Source organism: Sander lucioperca, chromosome 2 (assembly GCF_008315115.2).
Source record: "Sander lucioperca isolate FBNREF2018 chromosome 2, SLUC_FBN_1.2, whole genome shotgun sequence".
In the NCBI taxonomy this organism is placed as follows: Eukaryota; Metazoa; Chordata; class Actinopteri; order Perciformes; family Percidae; genus Sander; species Sander lucioperca.
The window spans coordinates 6990570-7001903 of record NC_050174.1 but is presented as its reverse complement, the minus strand read 5'-3'; the positions used below and the strand labels follow the sequence as shown (position 1 = coordinate 7001903).

Below are 11334 nucleotides of genomic sequence, written 5' to 3'. Positions count from 1 at the left end.
CTGAGTCTGTTTACTCATGCATAATCTCCTTATTTCATATGTGCTGTGACACAAATTTCACTTCTTATATCCTAAAAGATACAGAAAATATATAGTCCACAATACAAATTCATAAGTTCATACACTGCAGCTCTTGCTGCTCTTGCTAAACCAGAAGGTATTACAAATTTGCATTGCTGAGTGTTTTGGAGGATTATCCACAGAGAATGGGTTTTACAGTCTGAAGTCCTTTTTGACTACTATCCTGACAAGCCAGACACACATTACATTTGCTGCCGCTAGGATGCGTCTATATTTCTAGGCTACTTTTTTACCTCAATAATCACTGACATAAATTTCACATCCACTTCCTCAACTTGCTAGAAAAACTTTGGACATTCGTCACAAGGATTTCTTTTCAACAATACACTTTCAAAAGAGCTGAAAGCCGTAGTGGACATTTATAATCACAAGTTTAGGAAGTCGACTAAAGAACTACTCACATAGACTTGTAACCCCATAAGCATACCAACAATACATAATGCATGTGGCTTTAGTTTGACCAAATAGTGGTTCCTCATTTTGCAAGATTCCAGCTTAACTATTATCACATCCACGTCAATCTACGTTGAAACATGTCAACAGCTGTTTGTCCGAGTAACCATAGGTCACAAGAATATTAGGCACAGTTACCTCATGTTATCATGGGTAAAGGTCTCCTTTCCATGAATTTTCACTCAATCAGTCACACTATTTTGAATATTAAATTGTTATAACATCTTGTATGACAAACAGCATAAACAAAATGCAGTCAACTTGGCAGAGATGACAAAGAACTACCACTAATAGTGCATTCAAGACTAGCTACCACCACTAACCTCATCCCCTGATGCAAATTATGCCAGCCACACTCTTGTCATAGCCATAGCTAAAATAAACTACGTCCTCTCATTTGCAAGTATCCATTGCCCAAAATGTACGCAAGCATAACTGTTATACTTGGCTTCTTCCTTCCATTAGCCATAGTTTTCCAGACAGAGAGCAGAAAAAAAAACTTGGAGTTTGATCAAGACTTCACTTCAGCTGAAACTCTCACTTTCACAGTCACATTCGGTTTACATCAATTGAAGTACATGCATAAAATCTAACAAATTTGAATGGATATTTCCATTAAACGTAGTCTTCACTTGCGTACACATTCATGCATCACAATGAAAAATCTAATAATGCAATATACAGTCATATTTCAGTGCAATTACACTTGTATTACTTTAAGTACATTGTGCTGATAATACTTTTACAGAAGGATATTGAAAACAGGACTTACTTGGGGTATTTTTACATTATTGTACTGGTATATTTAAAGTACAGGATTGGCGTACTTCTTCCACCACTGCAGGTAGTTTCAAAAGAAAAATGACTACATGTACAGTGGTGGGATGCAACTAAGAATAGTTACTCAAGTTACTGTACTTAAGTAGCCTACAAATTTGAGTACTTGAGTCCTTTCTTTTCATGTTGCTTTCTACCTCTACTCTACTACATTTCAGAAGGAATATTGTAATTTGTACTTTACTACAATTAAAAACTGACAGCTTTAGTTACTAGTTACTTTAAGCTACCCAACAGAATACACAGCTACAGCTCAAGCAATTAGTTGATTTATCAATTATTTGATTGATGGAAAATTAATCGCCGACAGGGGATATTTTTCTGCATTAGGTACTTTTGCTTTGAGTACTTTACATTTTCCTTACATACTTTTACTTAAGTAACATTTTCGATGCCGGACTCTTACTTGTATTTTTACAGTGTGGTATTAGTATTTTTACAGTAAGTAAAGAATCTGAATACCACCTCCACCACTGCTGTATTAACACCTAACCAGCTTCGACAAGCATTGGATATTAGTTTGTAGTGAGACAGTGATGCTCTCTAGTGACAACTTTTGAAAAGACCAGAAAGGTAATTAAAAAATATCCAGCAGATGGCACCAGTAGACTGTTTATTAACTGTGGCAGCCTTTTTATTATGACGATAACACAGAAAGGCCACATGTACACATCTCTCTCACACACACACACTTCCTATCTGTGCTGTTTCCTAATGCATGGTTGTCTGTTAACACATTTAAATGACTTTTGGTATCATCTCACTTGGTCATTTATCTATCACTGGAAACAGACTCTTCCTCCTTTCATTTGAATGTCTTTCTCATCTTGTTTGCTGCATTCAGCTCCTTCTCTGTCAGTCAGTCAGGCTCCTTAATGAAAACAGACTCAAACCATTACTCACACTCTGCGTCCACATTGAACTAGTGTCAGGATCAAGCATATTACATTAGGCTGTGGCAGTACCTCCCTTTGGTGTGTGTAAATGTGTTTGTGTGTGCATATGCCTGTACTGTATGTACAAAAAGAAAAGGTTAGGCATTTGCACAGAGATCACAAACAACAATATTTGCTATTCACAACTGAAGATTGTGTCACTCAATTTCAATAAGAAATCCCATAAAGAGAAAATTGCTAATAATATTTTTAGCTGGGGGAATTATAATATGGTGATACAACACACACACAAACACACACACACACGCATACATGCACACGTGCATACACACAAGCAGCAGTTGTCATCATTACAAATGCAGTAAGGAAAATGACTGTGTGACCATCTGGGAGAGCTCCATGTAATTGCTTGCAGGTTACACACACTCTCACACTGTACCGCTGAGGGCACTCACTGATAGGATGTATTCCAATGAGTCCAGTGGAAGAGTCACAAGAATATGAACATACATAGGAAATAAAATTAAAACATATTCTACTATGTATATTTTTTCAGACTTACTTTTCCAATCTTTGTTTTTATTGTGAAATACTGAGTCATTTTACCTCTTCAGGCCTCTAAAACCAAAAAAGAATCTCTATTTGGTTGATATGCTTGCAACTCATAGTCAAATGCAACCTGTGACAAGGGGTTGCAAGTAGACTATACTTCAAAAGCCAAAAAAGGTTTGGAACAGCTGCCTTTTTCCCCAACGGTAACCTTTAACATCACAACTATGCCTAACCCCAAACAGTATCTTCACGTAAGCTAAACTGTATTCCAATTTTTGATAAAGTCGTACCCCCTTTGCTGGTCAAAATGTACAGTTTCCAAACTCTCAATTTAAAAAAAGCAAACTGGTCCTCATAAAGGTGCATGAGCATGCACACAGAAAAAACAGGAGGCAGAAGCAAGCCAGTAAGTCAAAAAAAAATTGAGAGCATCCAAAGGGCAGATACTATGCTATAATTGATTTGGACCTGAAACATAATGCGCACAGACTCCCACCACAACACTGCTGACCTGCAGTTATTTGGCACTCATTTGGGAAACAGTCTTAAAGACAATTTTTCTTCACTTCTTCTTAGTTGTGTTAAATCTTCCCGTACCAAGACTTCAGGAGGTGTTTTGAATGGAAAAAGTTTTGTCAAAGAGTGGATGTCTTTTAACAGACTAGGTGCAGTGTGGATTTCAAGCAAGAATTACTGATCCACGGTGCGTGATCCATGAAGGGAGAATTTCCTCCAGATTTGTTTACTGTGTGTGTGTGTGTGTGTGTGTGTGTGTGTGTGTGTGTGTGTGTGTGTGTGTGTGTGCGTGTGTGCGTGCGTGCGTGCGTGCGTGCGTGTGTGTGTTTGTATACCACATACTCTTACACAACAACGATTCAGAAGCGATGTACTGTGCACTGAACGCTGTGTGCTGCTCAGTCTCTATAACCTTGGCATCAGTGACACAACCCTCTCCCCCAGAATGCATTTTCAGCGTGTTACTAAGCACAGTTCACCCATGGAAACAGAGACACTTGATTGGAGTGCACTCTCCCGCTAAAGCTGTATTCTCTTTCCCTTTATATTTAGAATGTGTAGCGTGGAGCGGAAAATGTACAAACCATTATTGGCTGCTGCTTCAGGTCACACAATCAGAGAGCAGGGCTCCCAAATGTAATTCCATTGGTGGCTAGCTGGGTTTCTCTCTCATTAAAGCAGCAATGCGTGGGGGACGCACTACAAAAACAAGTAAACAGGACCTCCTACCCACACACCATTCATAAGATTGTGTGTGTCCATGTGTAGGCTGGTGAATGTGTGTGTGTGTATTGTTTGTTTGTGTGAGTTTATATCACAGAGGCCACAAACACCACAGGATAAACTCTGTTACTGTTTAATTTATGGCTCAGTAAAACAGCAGCATGACGTAAGTTTCACTCGATAATTGAACAATTGAGCACTTGATCTCAGGTAGGTAACAGATCATGAGGTGTTCTGTGGATACCTGTGCTTCTTGGGGGAGGAAGTGTTGCAGGGTGCAGAGGAATCTAAATGGAAGTCAAGTGACTTAAATGCATGAGCGCAGAAAAGAAGAGCTGTATACTCTTGCCCTGCAGCTCGTACAATGAGCAGAGGTGGAAGGTAACACAGTGCATTTACCCAGTCGGTTTTGAGGGAGAGGTATAGCTGAGTATGACTTTATAATTTTACTGGACCATATTTCATAAGGAAATGATTCACTTTCACTGCAATGTTTATGTGATGGTTGTAATGACTGCTTCACACCTGGGAGTGAGTCCTTCTTTAAGGTGTTCTAGCAATCTTTATTAAGGACACGGATGACCATGATAAAACACAGCACAGCAGCATGTACTGTGCACAAATCTTAACCCTGCCTCAAAACTGTAGCTGTATGTCAGCCTGTACACCCTCAAACATTGGTCTTACCTTTAACCTAACCTAACAAAAAAATCAGAGAGCAGGCTTGTGACCAGGTTGAGAAGCTAAAACGTGAGTATCAGTGCCCTTCAGTAACTTACTCGACCTCCAGCTGCTGCAGTGAAAACGTTTATTTGCTCTAAATGACTGCAGGTGTTGGAGGTTTCATCGAAACTGGTGTAAAGAACAAAGTCTAAAGATGGAGAGATCACACAGGCTTTTTAATTGAAAAGCATTGATCAGCCAAATGTGCTGTTCTACATATTGAAGGAGATGATGATGATGATGATGATGATGATGATGATGATGATGATGATGATGATCACTGAATAAAGCTATTCAGTGCCCTGGAATGAAATGTTTACTGCAAAGCAGATGGCATCAGCTCAGCACTCTCAGCTGGACACCTCAGCGTCCTGTGGAGTTAATTAAACGAAGCAGTGCCACCCAACAAGCCATTTCTAATATAACTGCGTTGGTTGAGTCACTCTTGGGTATAGGCTATACTACAATTGGTTCCCAAAGTGAGGCCTTGAGGTGGTTCCAGGGGGTCCCTGGCAAAAAGGATAATCATTTATTTTCACTATAATTCCATCCATAAGTAACACAATGACAGAATGTATTACTATTTTGGTCATGGGTTTCATACACTTTCTGTAATAAAACATCTAAAAGCAAAAATCCTATCAGATGGGGGACCCTGGTTCAAAATCTTATCGAATGGGGGTCCGTGGTCTAATTTGTGTCAGTTTAGGGGCCCTAAACGTGAAAAAGTTTGGGAACCACTGAGCTATGAGATAGGGAAAGAGGGAGGGAGGGAGGGGGGGGGGGGGCTACAGGGAGAGAGAAAGTAAGGAACCCATGACGCCCACAGCTCCACCATGACATCACCGGGTCTAAAAAGAAGAGCTAGAGGGAGATGGGAGGCACCTCACTCATTAGATTTCCCTCGTAAGGTCCCGTTCACAAAGTGAAGATGCTGCTGCGCCTCTGTGAGGAAGCCTGCGATGTGCGCCAGCGGAACAGCTGTATCTTCGTATCCCGGTGAACTTCTGACGAGACAGAAGCACCAAGGACCGAGAAACAGCTCCTGAGACTCACAGACTGAAGCTGCTCTCCGGGGATCATTTCACTACTGAAGGAACAACGCGTTTTGACTTCATATGTTTCTTAATGCGCAAAGCTGGAGCGCTTGAGGTTAACTTTGAGCTTTCTGTTGTTCGATTTGAAACGCTATCTTTTTATTAGTAAATCACTGTAAATATTGCATAGTAACTTTATTTCACTTTATCTAAACCATTCAGTGTTCGCTGTTCAGATGAGACTGTCAGTTATACGCGCGTCTCCAAACGAGGACGCACGGAGATCTCAAGAGGGGTCGAGATTATTTACTCTCATTCGATCTTGTTTTTTCGAATCTAAATGACATTATTATAAATGTAATCTTCTCATCGTTAAGACAGTAATTAACCCACTAAGAAAGAAAAGAATCAAACTTCGTGCGCTAAAGAAGTTTTAGTTTTTCGGGCAGAGCAATCAGCATCACCATTTTTCTGGGGGGGTGGGACGTAATCTGTTTTACAAAGTGGCAAATCTTTTTAATTGAAAAACCGTGATCTGTGTCTTGCCGCATTGCCCAGAACTGTTTTGTATGCTTAAAATGGACTTGGAAGAGATCCCGTGGAGGATGCAAGGGAGCACTCGTTTGGAAACAACAGAGGGACACAACGAGAGCAACTGAGGTAAATACACAAATTATAATGTATTATAATCAAATATATTATTTAAAGTGTAAACACAGTATTGTATTGTGCACAGACAATGTATGATAATCTTATAACACAATCATTAAAACAATTAACGGTTTTGGAAACACATTTTATTCAGTGACCAAACAAAAACGCTGGAAAGCTAATCCCAGCATGGCCTCGGTTATGGAGAACGGCTGCTCCATGGAGCTGAGCGGCTGGAACAGCAGTGTGACCAGCGCCGGAGCCTCCGTGCCCTGCAACCAGAGCATCCTGAAGCTCGCCCCTTACTCCCCTGAAGCCACGGCGGCCTTCGCCACCGCTATAACCTTGATGGTCCTCTTTACCATCGTGGGGAACATTATGGTCATCATCGCTGTCCTGACCAGCCGGTCTCTCCGAGGACCGCAGAATCTGTTTTTAGTGTCACTGGCTGCTGCAGACATTTTAGTGGCCACACTCATCATCCCCTTTTCTCTGGCCAATGAACTGCTTGGCTACTGGTACTTCAAATCTCTGTGGTGTGAGATCTACCTAGCGCTGGATGTGCTGTTTTGCACCTCCTCCATTGTGCACCTGTGCGCCATCTCACTGGACCGCTTCCTGTCAATTTCCAGGGTTACTTACGGGCGTCAGCGGACTCCCAAACGCATCAAAGCCGCTATCGTGGTGGTGTGGCTCATCTCTGCCGTCATCTCTTTCCCTCCCCTGCTCTCACTGAACAAAAGCGAAGGAGGGGATGAGGGGAGTGAGAGGGGACCTCAGTGCAGGCTGAATGATGAACGCTGGTACATCCTTTACTCCACCATCGGCTCCTTCTTTGCTCCATGCCTCATCATGATTCTGGTCAACATAAGAATCTACCAAATTGCCAAACAGAGAACACGTTGTCCACCAGGAGAGCCCAGGAAGGATGGGGTCGGCTCTGCTACACCAAGTCAGCCTCCACGACATGTACAAGCCAACGGGAAGGATGATGAAGAAAGCACACCCCCGTCATCGAACAAAACATCCAATGTCAGACCCCCAACCCTCGCCATCACTCCTTCTCCTTCCCCAGGAGAGACTCAAACCTCCCAGAATCCCACCTCCAATAATCTTCTGCAACCTCCATCCCCTTCTCTAGCCATGACCCCTGTTACAACCTCCCTTGATACTTCTCCTCTTGGCCCCTCAACTCCCTCCTCTGTGCCTCAGTCTGCCCCTGCCAAGACTAAAGAGAAGGGGAAGAAGGGCAAACGGCAGGGAGGAAAAAAAGCTGACAATAACAATGGTGACAGCTCAAGCACAGACAGCGATATGGAGCACAGCCATGGAGGAGGCCGAGGCAGCACCAGCATGCCAGGATCACCTGCAGGAGGGGGGGTCCACTCCCCGGCCTCAGTCAAGCGTTACCGGGACATGATCGCCACTTCGAAGGGGGCTCGGCTGGTGCCAGGGAGAAGGTCAAAAGCAGAGAACGACCCTGGAGCAGCGAGGCGTAAAGCGATGGTTAACAGAGAGAAGCGTTTCACATTTGTTCTGGCGGTGGTAATCGGTGTCTTTGTGGTGTGCTGGTTCCCGTTCTTCTTCTCCTACTCTCTGCAGGCAGTGTGTCCGGAGACATGTGCCATCCCTGGTCCACTCTTTACGTTTTTTTTTTGGATCGGTTACTGCAACTCCTCACTCAACCCAGTCATCTACACCATTTTCAACAAAGACTTCAGAAAGGCCTTCAAAAAGATACTGTGTAGTAGCACCAAGGGTACTTTCTTTTAGCATACATATCCCCTGTATAGGACATGAACTCAAAAAGCATATAAAAATCAACAATTTCCATTTCCGAACACTCAAAGGGCTGTCTTAAAAAAATGTTGAACTGTGGAAATTCCAGCATGAAGTTCAGAACTGAGAGACACTCTTTTACAGCCACAGTGTGCCAAACAGGCAACTTGGACTGTGAAATCGCAGCTTTCAGCAGATACACGCATACATTTTTACATGGTGTGGGATGAAAACAGGACATGGAATAGAGGCAGCACTCAATACTTGACTGCTTTACACGTATTTTGATTACAAAGTTTTATCTCCAGATCACATTGAATTATGGATAATGCTGGGGCACAGGCGGTGCAGAATCATTGAAGAAATGTAGGCTATACACTCTTTATAAAACTGACAGAGGGAAGCAGAAGAACAGTTGAGAATGAACTCCTAAATAAGAATACAGACAGTTTAATGTAAAATATATAATATGTTGTAATTATTAAATTCTACAGGACTAATGGGAAAAGAAAACAAGTATAAATAAGAAAAGTGACCTTAGGTTTCTGTGAGCCTATGGCCATTTATTTATCGATACAGAGCACAAGGAGCACACAAGCTTAGTGGTGATTTCTTACATCTGCAGTCCTAATTTGCCCAGCTGCAGGGCAAACATGTGTTCCCCTGATTTTTATCTAAAACACGCAGCAGCAGCAGCAACAACAACAACAACAACAAGAGAAGGTTTCTGACAATTTCAAGCGTGATGGCACAGACAAGGGCACCCTTTCAAATTGAACTTGAGGGCTTTCATAAGGAAAGCATGCACATCAGACACCTTGCTTGTGGCTTGGTGTGGGTCATAATGGACAATCAGGTTGTTTGTAATGAAACTCATGGCTGTCACCTTTTATGAAATACAGAATAAGCTTAAGTGTGGGGGATTTTGGACTTAAAAGTAAACAACAAAATGTTAGTGAGATGTGAAAAGAAGACAATGTGATCATCCTCATCCTCTTAGCTTTGCTGTTTCATGCTATTTAACTTAACCTGGACTTTCACACCAATGGACTGGATTGAGCAATCCTTTTAATGAACACGGATGTGACAATGACATTTGAGGAACAATCAAAACTCTTTTTAGCCTCTTGAAAGTGTTTCAAATGTTATTCACAGTATCTAATGGGAGGTGCATCCGATGAAGACTGAAAAAAAACTAGATTCTTATTATTCAACGTTATTTTCCAGAACCCTGATTAAGCGGGTAGACATTTACATTGACTGTAAAGGACACATAAACAATGCAATTATGGATGTGTAATGTTATCCCTAATTACGCCTACATGGGTTATTCTGAGAACCATTTGGTTGAGTCACTCTTTACCAACGCCTCTGGCACATTGTCACCTGCAGTGGACCTCAACATGGCACATTTGGTTTATAGCTGAGAGGCAAGAGCATAAATGGTACATTTATTATTCTCACCATGAGACTGAGGCTCTGTCAGATTCCTTGATGAAAAAGAACAGAAAATGTGTCTTTAAATGTGAACAGCACACAGGCTTATTGACTCAATGGGACAAGGGCTGTCAGCAGCAACACTTCAATTTACTAATTGTCTAATACTGCTGACCTGTGTGTGTGTGTGTGTGTGTGTGTGTGTGTGTGTGTGTGTGTGTGTGTGTGTGTGTGTGCGTGTGTGCGTGCGTGCACGTGTTGACTTTAATGCTTTTCTGTAAAGAGTGTCAGTGCCTCATCAGGCTGCTATGTACTGCAGATCTACTGCAATATTGATAAGAGTAGAGACCAGAATTCCTGGTGCAGACATCACTTTGTGAATGTTTCTACTTGATGGACAGATCAGTATGGACATTGCTACATTGAGTTAAGTCTTATTGAACTGAAAGTCAGTGTTTATCAGTACATGGCTATTTAGTGAACACCCTCTAGGGACCAAAGAGCCTTATAGGACATCAGCCTGACTCAGTGATATCTGGCTCTGTGTTGCTTTAATGAAGTATTACTTTATATATGGTGTATGTGACGAGAGGAAAAGATTCAAAACACTGTATTATTTATTTACAAACTATTTTGTGTTTTCTGTCTGTTACCTATTTATTGTTCAGTTAGGCTACTGTGCTTTTATTCTGAAAGTCAAGCAAAGTGGAACTGATATCAAAGAGCGAGATCACTGTACAGATTTGTAATATCTTTAATAAGAGCTGAATTGATTTGTGTCGTCGAGCTCTTGCTTTGTGGAGATTGAGCTATATATGAGTTTGGGATGTATTTGTGTTGAATTGAAGGAACACAAACTTTGAGTTATGTGCATAATGCAGAATCTACAAATGTAACATATGTCATTGTTTCATCAAGTTATAGTACAGCAAAATGTTCAATCAGAAATACAAGCACATTCATGGATGTACATTTTTTTAAGCATACTGCAGCAGGAAAATCTCTCTGTTTTCCTGAAAAAGTAATCGAACATGAAAATGTTATTAGCACCCGTAGCCTGTTTCAGTTGGATGATTTGCAGGCTTTTTGCAGGCTACAATCCATACCACACAGAGATGTTTGGAGATTCAAATAACTGATAAAACAAAATGGTTGAGAGTAAGAGCTCTGTGCACTTAAACATCTGTTCCCTTCACTCATCTGAAAGGGTTATTTTCTCTCCTGAAATACAAACAGCTATAGCAACGCAATTACAACAAAAATAGCCACAGAGGCCATGAATCCATGGCCGTTTCCAATAAATATGAGTTGCAATGCTGCTCAAATCCCCCAACCATGGGTTTATGTGGTGAGACTGCTGCTTTGTTTATTTTAAAAAGTATGAATTATGGCTAAAAGGTGACAGATGCAGTAATCTGTCTCTTGATCACCATGCTCTCCCCTGAAACTGCCTGTACTGTTTCTTCTCCTACTGTGTTTGGACTAAACTGCATTGTCTGAGCTTTACAATCTTCTATCCGCCATCTGTCACCTTCTCTCTCCAGTTTGGAAATAAAGCTACTTGAAAAATCACGAGTCATTCCCCGGTTTGTTTATTTATTGTATTTTCACATGATACAACATCAGGGCTGAGGGCAAAGATTAAAACA

The 11334-nt window shown here is 41.5% G+C and overlaps 1 protein-coding gene across 2 annotated transcripts; it reads left to right on the top strand.

Moving 5' to 3' along the window:
- Positions 1-5656: 5656 nt before the first annotated feature.
- adra2b (adrenoceptor alpha 2B) lies at positions 5657-11260 on the top strand. Of its 2 annotated transcripts, XM_035991346.1 has the most exons (3): positions 5657-5933; positions 6377-6478; positions 6624-11260. In XM_035991346.1, the coding sequence occupies exon 3, from the start codon at positions 6659-6661 to the stop codon at positions 8240-8242; it is 1584 nt and encodes a 527-aa protein (XP_035847239.1). In that variant the 5' UTR covers positions 5657-5933; positions 6377-6478; positions 6624-6658; the 3' UTR covers positions 8243-11260. The 2 variants fall into 2 exon arrangements, with proteins under 2 accessions (XP_035847239.1, XP_031161077.2); XM_031305217.2 differs by having other exon boundaries at positions 5657-6478.
- The last annotated feature ends 74 nt before the right edge of the window (positions 11261-11334 follow it).